The sequence below is a fragment of the Lactuca saligna genome, chromosome 4 (genome assembly GCF_052625555.1).
Source record: "Lactuca saligna cultivar CGN05327 chromosome 4, ASM5262555v1, whole genome shotgun sequence".
Taxonomy (NCBI): Eukaryota; Viridiplantae; Streptophyta; class Magnoliopsida; order Asterales; family Asteraceae; genus Lactuca; species Lactuca saligna.
This window is the reverse complement of record NC_136420.1, coordinates 2,323,455-2,340,746: the sequence shown is the minus strand read 5'-3', so window position 1 is coordinate 2,340,746 and position 17,292 is coordinate 2,323,455. Positions and strand designations below refer to the sequence as shown.

At 40.8% G+C, this 17,292-nt stretch overlaps 1 protein-coding gene across 1 annotated transcript; it reads left to right on the top strand.

Moving 5' to 3' along the window:
* The first annotated feature begins 14,929 nt into the window (after positions 1-14,929).
* On the top strand, positions 14,930-16,678 carry LOC145044285 (uncharacterized). Its single transcript, XM_078993167.1, has 5 exons — positions 14,930-15,442; positions 15,555-15,676; positions 15,762-16,061; positions 16,153-16,260; positions 16,342-16,678. Exons 3-5 carry the CDS (start codon positions 15,855-15,857, stop codon positions 16,642-16,644), a joined length of 618 nt encoding a protein of 205 aa, XP_078849293.1. The 5' UTR covers positions 14,930-15,442; positions 15,555-15,676; positions 15,762-15,854; the 3' UTR covers positions 16,645-16,678.
* Positions 16,679-17,292: the final 614 nt, after the last annotated feature.

Genomic DNA, 17,292 nt, shown 5'->3' with positions numbered 1-17,292 from the left:
GACTGTGAGGGGCGTCGATGCAATTTGAGTGATTGTAGACCGGTTGACGAAGACCGCTCATTTCCTCACTATTAGCGAGAGCTCTTCCACAGAGAGGTTGGCAGAGATGTATGTGAGGGAAGTGGTAGCACGACATGGAGTACCGATCTCGATTGTCTCAGACCGAGATGTGCGTTTCACCTCTAGATTCTGGAAGAAATTCCATGAGGAATTGGGTACTAGACTGCATTTCAGTACCGCGTACCACCCACAGACTGACGGACAAAGTGAGCGGATGATTCAGACGCTCGAGGATATGCTCCGGGCATGTGTGTTGGACTTCGGCGGGAGTTGGGACACGTACTTACCCTTGGCGGAGTTTTCCTACAACAACATCCATCATTCGAGCATTAGTATGCCACCCTTTGAGCTGTTGTATGGGAGGAGGTGTCGGACCCCCATTCGTTGGGGCGAAGTGGGGCAGTGTGTGATGGGTAGTATGAAGATAGTGCTTCAGACATTAGAGCAGATCCAACAGGTCAGGCAGAGGTTGTTGACCGCACAGAGTCACCAGAAGAGTTATGCTGATAGGCGACGATCTGAGCTCGAATTTTTGGTCGGTGATTTGGTGCTCCTGGAGGTATCTCCTTGGAAAGGAGTGATCCGATTCAGGAAGAGGGGCAAGTTGGGACCCCGGTATATTGGGCAATTTAGAGTGATCGCGAGGGTGGGCAGGGTAGCATATCGCTTAGAGCTACCTGCAGATTTGGGTCAGATTCATGACACCTTCCACGTGTCGCAGTTGCGAAAGTGTATAGCAGATGAGTCGACAATGGTGCCATTGGAGGATATTCAGGTGGATGCGAGCCTGAATTATGTTGAGAGACCGGTGGCGATCAGGGATCGGAAGATCAAGGTTTTGAGGAACAAGGAAGTGCCTCTGGTTTTGGTTCAGTGGCAACATCGTAAGGGGTCCGAGATGACTTGGGAGTCAGAGTCGGAGATGCGAGGGCAACATCCGGGGTTGTTCTAGGAATGAGACTTCAGGGGGAAGTCTGGTTCGAGTGGGGGAGAATTGTAACACCCCGAGATTCAATGAAGAAGAAGGAAAGGAGTTCTTGGAAGCTAAAGCTTGAGGTACCATTTTGGATTTGAGATCTACAGAGCAAGGGACTACACTTAGAGGCGGCGGTTAAACCAGTGTTACCAAGTCAGAGATTACCGAGATACTCGAGGTGAGTCTTCTCACTATACTTTGCCTAGTGTGGTAACAGAGTTATGTGATAGAGTATTTTAGAGTTATATGCCAGTGTAATTGCATGTTATTTATGTGCTATGATTTATTGCGATATGTGTTATGCATGATTCAGAGTTACATAGTGAGGACCTTCGGGTCCACAGAGTTAGGAATTTAGGGTCCACAGAGTTAGGGCCAGAGGGCCCATAGAGAGTTGGGGCTGGAGGGCCCCACTAAGACACCTAGACCTGAGGGTCAACAGAGTTACAGCCTCGAGTGGCTATTATGTGTTAGAGTGGTATTTTGGGGAACTCAATAAGAATTTATGCTTACAGTGTTATGTGTTATGTGTTTCAGGTACCAGTGATGATCGCGGGAAGGCGCCGGCATGATTCGTACACACGCACACCGGAGTTTATCTATTTTGATCTTGGGTTTTGTACTGATACAATGTTGACACAATGTTTTTATTTATGATTTCAAATGATATTTTATGGTTTCCAAAAGTGAAAATTTGTTCAAATTTTTACGGTGTTACATCTCCTTAACTTTTATTGCATGTCGTTTATGATATTTATGTGATGTGTTTACATGTTTTGTTTAGGATCGTTCCATGTGAACGACATCCCAGTAAAATTGTTATTTGACTCGGGGGCTACCTGATCATTTGTCTCTCTTGCTCTCAGGAAGAGGTTTTTTGAGTCTTCAGGCATGTTAGATTTCCCTTTAGAGGTACAGATTGCTGATGACCGATCTGTCCATGCATCAGAAGTTTTTAGAGATTGCGTCTTGAGGTTGTATGATGAGCGATACCTAGTTGATTTGGTTCCCATTTCATTGTGTGGGAACAAGGTTATCATAGGCATGGATTAGATGAGCCCTAATGGGGCAGTGATCGACTGTGCTCAGCAGTTGGTACGTGTCAGGGCCCCGAGTGGGGGACAGCTGGTAATTCAGGACGAGAGGCCGTAACGTGGACCAGTTATATGTTCAGTAGCGTGGGCTAGGTGTAACACTCCAAATCAGGTATGACCTTGTAGTCCTTAAAGTATTAATAATATTTCACTAGAGACCCTTAAGTACGATGGGCGTACTTATAAGTACGCTTAGCGTACTTGGCAAGGAGGATCGTGGAGGGACAGCACGTACGCTGGGCGTACGTGCCAGGATGTTCAAACCCTAATGTTCGGACTTGAGACCTATATAAACGCCCTTAACTCATTTGAGCCTCACCTTTAACAACCTCCTTCACCTTCAAACGCCTCTGAAAACCCTAATATCCATTGTGAGCACATTTTGAGCCTTGAGAGTGAAATTGTGGTCCTTTTAGTGTTCATCCAAGAAGAAGGAAGCGGTTAAGGAAGCTTGGAGCGTCATTGGCTTCAAGAATCTACATATAGTCGAATTTGAGAAGTTCCTGGAGGTAAAAAGATTGAATCTTTACACTAAAATCTTTAGATCTAGTTAGGGTTTCTAGTTTGGTCCCTTTTTGTTGGTTTGGACCTTTTCTTGGGAGTTAAACAACTTCAGAGAGCAAAAATAACATATCTATGGCCCCTTAGTCCTGTTTCAACACAAGAATGGAGTCTTGGTGGAAGTGTTGGCCTCATGCATGGGTTAAGAACTTTGGGAAGGTCTTAATGGGGGTGTTGGGTGTTTATGAAACATGCAAAGGCATAAAGTTGCCAACTTTATGCCTCATGACATATTAAATACCTTAGATCTAGCTTTTGGACGTAAAGAAATTGGGCATTAAGCACTTAATGGAGTAAGTGCTTAATCTGGTTGTACGCTGGGTGTAACCAGGTGTACGCCGCGCGTAGTCCCAAATACCAGTACGCCGCGCATACCAGGATGGTACACCGAGCGTACGCAGTTCAAGTGGGCCAAATTTGTTCTGGGCCTTTGAGCTATCTGGGCCTTATGGGATTATTAGGCATAGTGTATTCTGTGAATTATGGACTATTTTATCTATTATGGGCCATGAATTTATTGGTTGGTCCTTATTGGGCCAAAAGGACCATTAGTAATTTTAGGCTTGGATTTTTGGCCCAATAGCAAGGGAAGGATGATTGGGCCTCATGGATGGTTTTGGAGTTTAGGTTTTCCTTTGACCAATCTAAGGTCCTAACATTGATTAATATTATTATTTAGCTCGGGAGGTTTCAGGCTGTTAGGAAAGCAGCTTTCGTATTCGGGAGACAAAGGTGAGTCTTCTAACCATACGAATGGGTCTAAGGCACCAAGGTCGGCCCATTATGTGACCATGATATATGTGTTAGTTATTCTGTGTTTGATATGTTATATGATTGTGTGTTTTGTATGAAAGACCATAAGAGAGCCCATGACACTTTGATGTATGACCATGAGGAGAGCCCATGGCTTTCCTATCAAAGACCATGGGAAAGCCCATGGAACTTAGGTTTAAGACCATGTGGGGAGCCCATGGCATGCTGGAGTAAGACTCTGGGGATGATCCCGCAACATCCTTATCTGTTGTATGCATGGTTTACGTGATATGTGTGTAGCTTTAATTGGCTAATAGGATATGAGTATGTGTTTTGTGTGTGGTATACTCTGGGGAACTCACTAAGCATTTCGTTTACAGGTTGTTGATTTGTTTCAGATACATTTGAGCCCAAGGGCAAGGGCAAGGCTTGATGACGCGACGCGCACTCTCTCTCTCTCTCTCTCTCTCTCTCTCTCTTTCTCTCTCTCTCATCGTTAGGGTTTGGGGACACTCTGATGATTTGAATAAGTTGTAATGAATCGTTAATTTGAAAACAATTATGTCAGGAATTCATGGTTTATGCAATAATGTTTTATTAATTAAAAGTGAAAATTTTCTTTGAAAATTTGGGTCGTTACAAGTTGGTATCAGAGCCTTGGTTTGAGGGATTCGAGCAAACTGTTGGGCGTGTCGGGACTCAAACTAAGGGAATGGTAAAATTGTTTTCAAAAGTAACTTAAAAGGGTTTTCAAAAAGAAGTGAAAGATGAGAGTGCAACGTGCGCGAACAACCGAGCCAAGTAAGTAGTTCCCCAATATGTTAGCCATGTTATACTAATATTTGAGCCTTGTTGATTATATGGAACTTGCTATGTGTATGATTTTAAAATTGTATACAGTTAGGTGCTCATTGCCTCAAAATGATTGATTTGGCCTTATTTCCTGTTCCTTGTTTGGTTGTGGTTCTAGGGTAGAGTCTTTTATTCGAAAGTCTATTTCATCCTTTTCTGTGTACAATTTGCATTCATAAGGGCAAAATGTCATGATTAGTTTGATTGATGTGGGTAGAATAAATCTTAGGACAGTCTGAGATTTGATGTATGCGGTAGTTGTGGAATATGGTTTAGTTTTGGGACAAATTGGGGTTGTTAGGTAGGGCATTGGGGAAAGGTACATGTAGGTGTAGAAGGTAGTATTGGGCCCGTACTACTGAAAGCCCAAGACCTGTACCCGAACTAATGTTAGACCTGACGATTTCAAGGAGGACCGATGTAGGAAGATCCCTTATATGGAAATCCTGATAATTGTAATTTATGATATTTCAGTACGACATGGTGGTGACATGTTTTGGAGCACGAGGGTCAGGATCGGGGTCTGTGTCCGAGGCAGGATCGGGCGACACTTTTGATGTCATCGATGAGAGGCTGCGCGAGCTCATTGCAACCGAGGTTACTAGGGGCATCCTTGACGTGACCCTGGTTATTTTCGGGACGGTCAAGGAGGGCATCATGCAAATTATGGAGGAGAGACTCAGGGTATTCAGGGCTGAGGTTGTAGCGGGTCAGGTTGGGAGCCGAACTCCCTCGTTTAGGAAGTTTAAGGCATGCGGGGAACCATAGTTTCTCGGGGTCAGGGACCCCATTGTTAGCTGATGTTGGGTGTCAAATATCGAAAACGACCAACGCATGAGTTCTTGCCTGGATGTGGCCAAGGTGGGTTCTGCGTCATGTATGCTGAGAGACCGAGCCCGAGATTGGTGGGGAGAGGTAACCAGCTAGGTGGGAGTGGCTGGTGTGGCTGAAATGACATGGGATGTGTTTGTTCGACGATTTGATGTGAATTTTGCACCACTTATTGAGGTGCAACGGTTGGTGATGGAGTTTCACGACCTTCAGCAGACCACCAAGACTGTGGCGGAGATCACCGCTAAGTTTCAGGAACAAGCTTTGTTGATCCTATAGTACGCTACAGATGAGGACTTGAGGAGGATGAGGTATCATTCCATACTGAGGGATGATATCTGGGATTTTGTGAGTTTTACAGGGTGCAAAGCCCTGAATAAGATGGTGGAGAAGCACCATGAACGGGATATGGAGTTAGATTTTTGCACCAAGCGGAAACCGGAGAAGGCACAGACAACAGTGGGTCAGGATAAAAAGCCTAAGACCTCAGATACTTCTAGCAAGGGCCAGTAGGTCCGGGGCCGGTGTGCCAACTGCGGTAAACCGCATAGTGGGGCTTGCCGAGGGGCAGGCTCGGGATTCTATGCTTTTAGCTAATTATGCCACGTGATCAGGGATTCCCCTAAGAAGGGCTTGATTTGCTTCGACTATAACCAGACTGGCCACAAGCGGGCTGATTGTCCAAGATTGCAAGGAAGGGGAGGAGCAGTGGCGGCACCTGCGCCCGCCACGATGAGGATTATTGATGGCCGCCCTGTCAAGGCGGAAGTCCCGGCGGTGAAGAGTCGCGCATTTTAGTTGACCACTGAGGAGGCTCGGGCAGCACCAGATGTTGTGGCTGGTACGTATCTATTTCTCCCTGCTCTTTATGATTTGTATGACTTATGTATATATTATCCTTGTATATGGACCTTTTTGGTCAATGGTATGACGGCACATGTTTTGTTTGATTCGGGTGCTGCCCGATCGTTCGTATCTCTTGCGCTAAGCAAGAAGTTCCAGGACGTGCCCGGAGATCTGGATTCCCCACTCGAGGTATAGATTGCAGATGACCGCACTATTGGTATTGTGAGGGTGTATCAGGACTGTGTCCTGAATGTGCTTGGAGAAAGGTTTCGTGTCGACCTAGTCCCAATACCATTGCGAGGACTGAAGGTAATTGTTGGGATGGATTGTCTAGGGGCTAACAGGGCCATAATCGATTGTGAGCGTCGTTGGTGAGGGTTCGAACCCCAAGTGGGGGAGAACTGGTTATTCATGGTGAGAGGGCCTCGCAGGGACTAACCCTCTGTTCGACTGCGAGGGCGAGGAGATTTTTACAGCAGGGTTGCACAGGATTTCTGGCTTATGTTTCGGATACGAGGATGGAGATCGTGACGGATGTGGGTAGCGTGCCACTTGTACAGGATTTTCGGGTTGTGTTCTCCGAAGAGTTATCGGGAGTGCCTCCGAAGAGGCAAGTGGAGTTTTGCATTGACCTAGTGCCGAGTGCCGCCCCGATAACAAAAGCACCATATCGGTTGGCACCACCGGAGATGCAGGAGTTATCTGTGCAGCTTCAGGATCTGGTGGACCAGGGATTCATTCATCCGAACAGTTCCACGTAAGGTGCATCGATACTTTTCGTGAAAAAGAAAGATGGATCGCACAGAATATGCATCGATTATAGGGAGCTAAACAAACTAACGATGAAGAACCGTTATCCATTCCCAATGATCGACGATTTGTTTGATCAGCTTCAGGGTGCATCTTGGTTTTACAATATTGACCTTGGATCTGGATATCATCAGATGAGGATTCGAGATGAGGATATACCGAAGACAGATTTCAGTACTCGGTATGGGCACTATGAGTTCCTGGTGATGTCGTTTTGGCTCTCCAATGCCCCAGTAGCGTTCATGGACCTCATGAACAAAGTGTGTAGGACGATAATGAATCAGTCGGTGATTATTTTTATCGATGATATTTTGGTCTACTCTAAGACCAGGGAACAGCACGAGCAACATTTGAGAGAGGTATTAGAAACCCTGAGGGCAGAAAAACTGTATGCGAAGTTCTCCAAGTGTGATTTCTAGCTGTGGGAAGTACAGATTTTGTGGCATATTATCAATCAGGAGAGTATTTCAGTTGATTCAGCCAAGGTTGAGGTTGTAATGCAATGGGAAGTGCCGAATAATGCATCAGATATGCGTAGCTTCTTAGGCTTAGCGGGCTATCAAAGATTTATCCAGGATTTCTCCAAGATTGTTGTGTCATTGACACGCTTGACCAAGAAAATGTGACTTTTCAGTGGGGTGCGGATCAACAGATGAATTTTGAGACCCTAAGGCACGGGTTATGCGAGGCTCCGATTCTAGTTCTACCCGAGGGGTTAGATGACTTGGTGGTGTACTACGACACGTCGATCTTAGGGTTAGGCGCGATACTGATGCAGAGGGGGCATGTGATAGCTTACGCCTCGAGACAGTTAAAGCCTTATGAGGCAAATTACCCCACTCATGATCTAAAATTGGGGGCAGTGGTGTTTGCCCTCAAGATTTGGAGGCACTATTTATATGGAGTGTGGTTCTCTGTATATACCGATCACAAGAGTTTGAAGTACCTGATGGATCAGCAGAACCTCAATATGTGACAGAGGAGGTGGTTGGATGTGCTGAAGGATTATGATTGGGAGATTTTATACCACCCAGGGAAGGCCAACGTGCTGGCCGATACACTGAGCCGTAAGACGGAGGGGTCCCCGATTAGGGACATTTGTATGAGGATGACCGTGATTTCGCCTTTATTGGATATGATCAGGGAGGCCCAGATCGAGGGGGCGAAGAAGGAGAACTGGAAGATAGAGAAAATTCGGGGACAATATCGTCTGTTTGTCAAAGATATCTGCGGCCTTTTGACTCAGTGTGGCCGAGTATGGGTACCAGTGACAGGGGGAGTGAGACAAAGGTTATTAGAGGAAGTGCACAAGTCCAGGTTCTCTATACACCCTAGAGCTACGAAAATGTATTGGGACTTAAGGCTGAGGTATTGGTGGCCCTGCATGAAGCGGGAGATCACCTAGTTCGTGGAGCGATGCTTGACTTGTAGGAAGGTTAAGGCCAAGCATCAGCGGCCTCATGGCAAGGTTCAGCTGCTACCCATTCCCATGTGGAAGTGGGAAGAAATCACCATGGACTTCATCACGAAGCTACCCGAGACGATGAGGGGTGTAGACGCAATATGGATTATCGTAGACAGATTGACGAAGAGTGCCCACTTCATTCCGATTTCCGAAAGTATATCCGCATAAAAGTTGGCAGATATATATGTATGAGAGGTGATGGCTAGGCATGGGGTACCGGTGTTGGTGGTCTCCGACAGAAATGTCCAATTCACTTCCAGATTTTGGCATAAATTCCATGAGGAGTTGGGCACTCAGTTACATTTCAGCATGATATACCACCCTCATACCTACAGCCATAGTGAGAGGATGATCCAGATGTTGGAGGACATGCTTAGAGCATGCATGCTAGATTTTCAAGGGAGTTAGGATACATACCTCCCACTAGAAGAGTTCTCATACAACAATAGTTATCATGCCAATATCGACCGGGGTCCATTCGAGATGCTATATGGACGAAGGTAGAGGATCCCGGTGTGTGCGATCGAGGTGGGGCATCGGGTTATGGGGAGCACTGAGGTAGTGCTCAAGACTACCGGACTGATTCAGCAGGTGCGTGACTAGTTGCTAGTCGCACAGAGCCGTCAAAAAAGTTGTGCTGACCGGCGGCGTTCGGACCTCGAGTTTTAGGTAGGAGATTTTGTACAACTAAAGGCGTCGCCTTGGAAAAGGATTATCAGGTTTCAAAAGAGGGGTAAGTTGGGGCCCCAGTTTATAGGCCTGTTCAGGATCATGGCCCGAGTGGGCAAGGTGGCATATCATTTAGAGCTTCTAGAGGAGCTAAGTCAGATTCACAACACCTTCCATGTGTCCCAGCTCCAGAAGTGTGTTGCTGACGAGTTTGCATTTGTTTCCTTGGATGACATTTAGGCGGATGGGAGCCTGAATTATGTCGAGAATCCGGTCGCCATTTTAGATAGGAAGATGAAGGGTCTTCGGAACAAGGAAGTGAAGTTGGTAAGGTGCAATGGCAGCACCGAAAAGGCTCCTAATGGACTTGGGAGCCGGAGGAGGAGATCCGAAAGCATTACCCCAATGTATTCACAACTATGGACTTCGAGGATGAAGTATAGTTCAATTGGGGGAGAGTTGTAACACTCCAAATTAGGTATGACCTTGTATCCCTTGAAGTATTAATAATATGTCACAAGAGACACTTAAGTACGCTAAGCATACTTATAAGTATGCTTAACATACTTGGCAAGGAGGATCGTGGAGGGACAACACATACGCTCGGTGTACGTGGAGTACGTTGGGTGTACATGCCAGGATGTTCAAACCCTAATGTTCAGACTTAAGACCTATATAAATGCCCTTGACTCCTTTGAGCATCACCCTGAACAGCCTCCCTCACCTTCAAACGCCTCTAAAAACCCTAATATCCATTGTGAGCACATTTTGGTCCTTTTAAGTGCTCATCCAAGAAGAAGGAAGTGGTCAAGGAAGCTTGGAGTGTCTTTGGCTTCAAGAATCTGCATATTGTCAACTTTGAGAAGTTTCTGGAGGTAAAAAATCTTGAATCTTTACACTCAAATCTTTAGATCTAGTTAGGGTTTCTAGTTTGGTCCCTTTTTGGTTGTTTGGACCTTTTCTTAGGAGTTAAGCAACTCCAGAGAACAAAAATAACAGATATGTGGCCCCTTAGTCCTATTTCAACACAAAAAGGGAGTCTTAGTGGAAATGTTGGTGTCATGCATAGGTTAAGAACCTTGGGAAGCTCTTAATGTGGGTGTTGGTTGTTTATGAAGCATGAAAAGGCATAAAGTTGCCAACTTTATGCCTTAGTACGTATTAAATAGCTCAGATCTTGCTTAGACGTAAAGGAATTGGACATTAAGCACTTGTAACATCCATAAAATCCATGAAAATTTTAAACTTTTAAAACCAACATAATTCGTTTACAAAATAGTTTTTAAAACATGTTCAATATTAGAGTTTTCCCAAAAATCATAAGTCCACAACATGAGGATGTGTACGGTCACGCCTTTGCCTTCCCGCGATCCTTTGAAGTACCTCAAACATAACTTAAAACTGTAAGCCAACGCTTAGTGCGCTTTCCCCCAAATTACCAACACACAAATACATACAACAATAACAAACAACATGCATATAGAGCCTTTAGCAGGACTAGACTGCCTCGTATGCCTTCAACTTATCTGGACCGTTCACAGGACCTTCAGCATGACTGTATCGCCGCACCGAGCCTTCAGCCTATCTGGACCGTCCTTAAGGCCTTCAGCCTGATTGGACTGCCTCGCAAGGCCTACAGTCTATCCGGTCTGCTCTGGGTGTCTTGGCCTTCAGCACAAAGCAATACCGCCTCAACCCAACAACCATAACATATCGACATGCACATAACTAACAAACATATAACCAAACATCATAACTAATAAACATATAACAAAACATCACCTCGCAAATCCAAATAGATAGCATAAAAGAATATTGCTTCACGAGTCCACTCTATAGATCACCTATACACATGAAAAGACCTATTCTTAGGCTTCACAACAAATACCCAAATTACCACTATGGTCAACCTAGGTCAAAAGTCAATGGTCAACAAAAAGTCAACCCAATTAAGTATGCCCAACATACTCAACCTCTACACCCCGCATACTCCGCCTTGACCAAAAAGTGGGCATCCGACCACTTACGCCCAACGTACGCCTTGGTACACCTAACGTACGTTGTGGGCATGCAAACCTCCATTAAGCTCTTAATACATCAAGTCCAAATGTCCCAATCCATATCTAAGCCTAAAAAGGTGTCCCAAACCATAAAGTTTCCAACTATATGGTTATGCATGCTTTAATAAGTCCTTAAACCCAAAACCCTAGCTTGTCTTAACCACTTAAGACCTTTATACACGTAACCGAAAGGTTCCTCGAAATGATGATGGAGGAGCTCAAGATGATGATGAAGAAAAGTTGACTATATTTTCACATCCTGGTCGCCCATATGGAAAACTCAAGAGGAGAAGGTTAACTGATATGGAATTTAATGTTGCACATTCTTACATATTAGTTAATGAAGAAAAAGTGCAACCGTATCTTAAGTAAGCTTATAATCGATATTCCAACTTATTTTTTAGTCAAGACATGAGTTCAAATTATTTTATTTCTTATGTTTACAGCGAATATGAAAAGTTGTTGAAAGATCTATATCCTGATATAAGTGAACATGATCTCCAGGAAGAAGTGGATAAAAATTTTGCATCATGGTTTGAGAATTATGTGAGTGCACAGTTGTTATTTTTAATTTTTTTTGTCAATATTCTTATGTACTTCTTTATTTGTCATATAGGCACGCCAAAATCAAATAAAGAACAAGTATATATATGATCTTTCTAGAAAACCTTTAAGGACAGTGAAATTATATAATGTCTATTTTGTCAATGGTTATAAGTTTCATACAGAATCATATGGTGCTAATAAATCAACAATGAATAGTGGAGTGTGTATAAGTAGCGAATCATGTGATTACTACGGAAGGTTGGTGGAAATATTAGAAGTTGAATATCCTGGTTTGCCGGTTAAAAGCACAATATTGTTCAAATGTGATTGGTATGATCCAACACCTGATATAGGAGTCAAGGTCCACAATCAATATAAATTGGTTGATATAAACAAACGAAGAAAGTTCAAGAAGTTTGAGCCATTTGTTTTGGCTATGCAAGCTACTAAAGTTTGTTACATACCATACCCCAGCATGAGGCAGAACATGTCTGATTGGTTGGCTGTATGTAAAGTTAAACCTCGAGGATGGATTGATGTGCAAAATAGTGATTATCAAAAAGATGTTGCTTTTCAAGAAGATGAAGCAAATGAAATCATTTGCAGCACGGAAGAACCTTCCACAAGTGCACATGATGAAACAGTTGAGTATGGCGACATCTGAAGCAACGTTTCTGATGATGAAAGTAATGATAACAATGAAGGCGAGTTTGAGTATAGTTCAATGACAAATGAAGAAGAAGATGTTGGAGGAGATGACCATTTTGATTATGATAGTGATTAGCATGTCAATAATTACCTCCAACTATGGTGTCAAGATAGAGGTTGGTGACTGTTCAGGTTAATCATTTCTTAACTTTTGGAAAAATTTGCCCCTAAATATTTTTTCCTTACTTTTTCTTATCAGTCTTTAGCATTATATTTTTAAATAGAATTTTTAACAGTACTTATCTTATCAGTACAACACTTTTTTCAGATAACACTTGATGAATGTTTCTTTTTTACTTCATGGGTTAATCACTTAGGTTCTGTTTTGTTGGAGGGAAGGAAATGATAAAGGAATGAAATATTTAATCAAGGGTAAAATGGGTACTTTTCATTCCTTGAACGAAGGAATGAGAAAAAAACAGCGGGGGGATGAATAAAACCCGCATTTTGAAGGAATGACATTCCTTTAGGGATTCGTCATTCCTTTCCATGCGATCAACCAAACTATGCAGATTGTGTTTGTGCCTTGCTATTTTCTATGAGATCTCAAATCATATCAGCATTTTTTTAAAATTTTTTCTGTTTTTGTTTTCGAAACTATGCAGAAACATTATTGTTTATGGTGAGGGACTCATTGATTATTGTATCACGCATTTAAGGCTTTCCAAGAGAACTATTTATGCTGTAACTGGATAAATGTACTATAAAAGGCCCAAAAGGGTAAATTTGGAAACTGGATAGTTAGTTGGTGGGGAGCAAAGGAGAATAAAATGATGGAAGATTACTCTGATTGTCATGATATGTTTGTGCCAGCAGATTTTTTGCTCACAACTTTTGCTTGATCAATGGATATTCCCTAGTGTCTTTTTTGTATTTTATTTTCATCAAATCATCTAATACAATCAACTTATTCTTCCCTAATTCACTACACTGTGTTTTGTTGATTTACATCAACATTTGTTTTCTATCATGGTGATTTTCCCTACAATATGTTGCATGCCTCATGGCAGGGGTATTATAGTCCTTTCAGTGTTTTACTTTTTTAGACTGCTAGTTTATTAGTCCCTGTTTAACATAAATTATATTTACGGTTCCTCTACAAAATAAAATTACAGTAATGGTCGCTAAATATTTTTTTTGTAAGAAATGGTAACATGCTTATAATTATTGAAAGATATAACAACCTACCTGATGACGACATGAAAGAAATAGTCCCATTTACATGTAATTAACAATAATTTATATTTTCTAATGTCTAATATATCTTTTACTCATAATTTTAGATGGAAAGAGAGACAATAGGGAAAACATTTACTGCATCGGTGAATTCAGGGAGAGAAAGGGGTCCACTCTTTGTTAGCTTTAAGACAAGATCCACACAATCAAGAACACTAATTGTAGTTTTTCAAATTGACCCTATAAGATACTTATCATCATAATTCATGAATCATGCTTTTACCATGGAGGATAAACTATTATTGTTTATAAAATGCATCAAGATGTCAAAATATAGTAAAATACTTATAGATAAAAGCGTTAGTTGGTTATGTTTTTTCTTAAAAAAATAGTAAAATACTTATATATTTGACAAAAATTCATTAATATGTGACTTTTGACTCATTCCTTTATATTTTAAATCATATCCATATATAACCTCGTATTACCTTTTCCTTATTCCTGATTTATCTCCTAATTTATTGTATATGTAAGTACATAAGTTTATTTTTTAAATAATACAATATATAATTTACCATATACAGAATAGTTATAAACAAAATAGCAAATCAAATATTTTAAATTCATCCCCCTACACCCGGCAAAACAAATCTCCCTATATCCACTCCCTTCAAAACTGTTTCCCATTAATTGCCCACGTCAAGGAGAATTTAGAGTACATCTGTGCTCTTCGTGGTTTCCTCTCGTCTTCTAGGTCTTTTCAGTGTTTCTGATCAAAGTGTTTCCCCCGTCTTCCAGGTATGTTTTCTTTTGTTTCTTCTCTCTTCTTCTTAGTCTTCTGTCTTTTATAACTATCAGCAATATAAAATTAATAATGGAGTTTTACTTACGTCAGCGTTGCTTCTGTTTAGTATATTCCAATTGAATTTATCTTTTCTAATTCTCTGTTTTATGCGACATTTACGTTATGATAAAAAAATATTTGATCGACTTCTCTTGTTTATACAATTATATTTAGATGTTGCGATTTGATAACAATATTATACGAAACATGTGTTAGATCATGACAGGATAATAATTAGTACAATAGTTTTTTATTTGAATCTATTGAAAAGTAGTAACAATTGTTGTCTAGTTGAATTTTGATACTCGGTATTTTAAAATGTTATCTGATGTATAGAACATTTAATCATGTTTACTAGTTTATGCCAATTGTTGCTTTCTAATCCACCTGATATGTTTACTTTCATATATCTTTTTGTAACATAAAATAACTGGAACAGATCTACTAACATATAAGTCAAATTATATAACAAAATGGTCACTGTTTAAAATAAAATTACAGTAGCGGTTCATGTGTCAACCTTTTCTCCTATGTCATCTTCTATGAACATTTATTCCACCAACATCATACATACTCATAATATCAACATAATGAAATGGTCCCATTTGATGGCTACTTCTATTACTATATGTAGATGGTGCAGCTAGCAGGAAAGATGTCTCCATTCCCATTGAAAGGAGTTCCAACAAGGCCACACAAACATATGCATCGCTTGTTACAAAGGTCTACTAATGAAGCATCTATACCTGCATTGTCATCATCTACAGTCCCACAATTTGGTACTGTACCCGTGCCTGCGTCCAACACTACATCCACACAGACATTCACACGGATAACTTCTACTCCTCCACTAGTTGGTACTATATCAGCCCCACGATCCACCCCTTCATCCACACCAGCCCCATCATCTACCTCTGCATCCAAAACGACATTCACATCGGCAACAACTACCCCACCAATGTTTGGTACTCTATCAATGCCTTCATCCACACCAGCTCCATCATCAGCCCCTTCATCAACACCAACTCCATCATCTACACCTTTATCCACACCAGCTCCATCATTAATCCCTTCATCAACACCACTTCCATCATCCACCCCTTCATCCAGAACAGCTCCGACGACACCGCTTGATGAACAAAACGAAACACGAATAGACGGACGCTTACGTATTACAGTTCAGGCAAAGGAGTAAGTTAAAATAGTAGTTAATTTTCATATATTTTGTTCAAGTTTGCTTAATTTCATAATTTTTATCAAAAATGTACGTTACAATCATTATGATGCTTATTTTGTTATGTAGGTTATCACCTTAAATGTTCCTACATAATTAAAAAATCGTTCCCAGATAAAGTGGACCCAAAAGGATATAAGTGGGCAACTTTAAGTGAAGAGACAAAACAATTTTATTGGGAAGAGTTTCAGGTAAATGGTTTATTATTTATGGTTTTATTCACTTATTAGGCACATTGTTCATTTATGATAACTCAAATGTTATTATGTATTGTAGAAAAAATGCTATTGGGATGTTGCAATTGGTAACTCAGTTAAGGCTGCTTGGGAACATAAGGCCAAAGAAAGGTATCGACAGTATATCTATGACATGAGCACAAGAAATCCAACCCACGAAAAGCCGTCTCACATAGAACAACAAGTGTGGAATGCTTGGAATGCAATATGGAGTTCAGATGAGTTCAAGAAAAAATCAGAACAAAATAAAATAAATAGGCGTAAAGGGGTAGTGGGTGGAAAAGCCCCACCTACTCATAATGGAGGATCTGCTTCTCATAAACAAATTGCTATTGATATCGTAAACATCTTTTTACCTATTCATATAATTATGGTATATATTTCGATACATTTTGTGATGAGATTTTATATATTTCTAATATTATTGTTAGGAGGAATATATCGGAAAAGCTCCATCAGTCTATGATGTATTCATGTTTACTCATACTAAGGATCATGACGGAAAGACATTCCTAGATGAAAAGGCGAAAAAAGTTCATGTAAGTTTATTTAAGTAATTCGGTGATATTAAATTAAAGATCTTGTATAAATTGTATATTAATACCTTGATAACATTGTAGGATTTTATTGAGTCTCGACGTGCGGATTTGGAACTATTAGGAGAGGAAGTGGATGAAAATGAGTTGTTTTATACAGCTGTTGGAGGACATGACCGTAAAAGAAGAGTTTATGGGCTTGGATCATATGGAAGATCCATTTTTCCTGGAAATTCTTCTGAAGCATGCAGTTCACCGGATACAAATTTGGAAAAACATCATCTAGAGGCCAAGATCCAAAAACTAGAGGAAACTATTGAGCAACAAAGAGTCGACTTGGATGAAGTGAGAAACACGATCAATGATATGAGAAACATGATTAACTAGTGATATTTTCTTTAATTGTGCATTTATTATTTGTAGCTACCTTTTACTTTTTAATTAATTTGTCTTAAGTTTTGGACAAAGTAAGAAAACATTGGATGCTACAATATTTTTATGAAGAATTTATGCAATTTTGTTTTATTTTATCTTGAATTTTCCTAATGTTTGTTGTTAGAAAGTTGGTTTAGAGATAATTTTCTAGTAAATTTTGTTTGTATTTTGCTATGGAATTCATCTTGTCACCATTTTTCACTATGGAACTAGTTTGTAGTTATTTTTGTATTCATTTATCTACGGATTTATTTTGTAGTTAAATTGCTATGGATTTTTTTACGAAAGTTATTTCGTCATGTTTTGTTTGCTATGGAAGTAGATAGTAGTGAATTTGCTACGGAATTTCCCCGTCATGGAATTTGCTACGAAATATTTGTTATGAAATTTTTTTGTAGTGAGCTTACTACAAAATAGTTGCTACGAAATCAGTTTGTAGTGCTTTTGCTATAGAATATTTTCTACGAAGTTAGTCTGTTGTGAGTTTGCTACGGATTTGCTATGGCATGTTCCGTAATTAATTTGCTATAGAATTCCTACGAGAAATTTTGTAGGCACTTCGCTACAGATTTACTACGGATATCGTTGTAGCTATTTTGC

Bases quoted from the DNA above. Each gene is read 5' to 3' on its own strand.
- LOC145044285 (XM_078993167.1), top strand. From the start codon at position 15,855: ATGAGCACAAGAAATCCAACCCACGAAAAGCCGTCTCACATAGAACAA. The intron at 16,062-16,152 runs GTAAACATCTTT...TATTATTGTTAG, and splicing joins AACAAATTGCTATTGATATC to GAGGAATATATCGGAAAAGC. The intron at 16,261-16,341 runs GTAAGTTTATTT...ATAACATTGTAG, and splicing joins AAAAGGCGAAAAAAGTTCAT to GATTTTATTGAGTCTCGACG.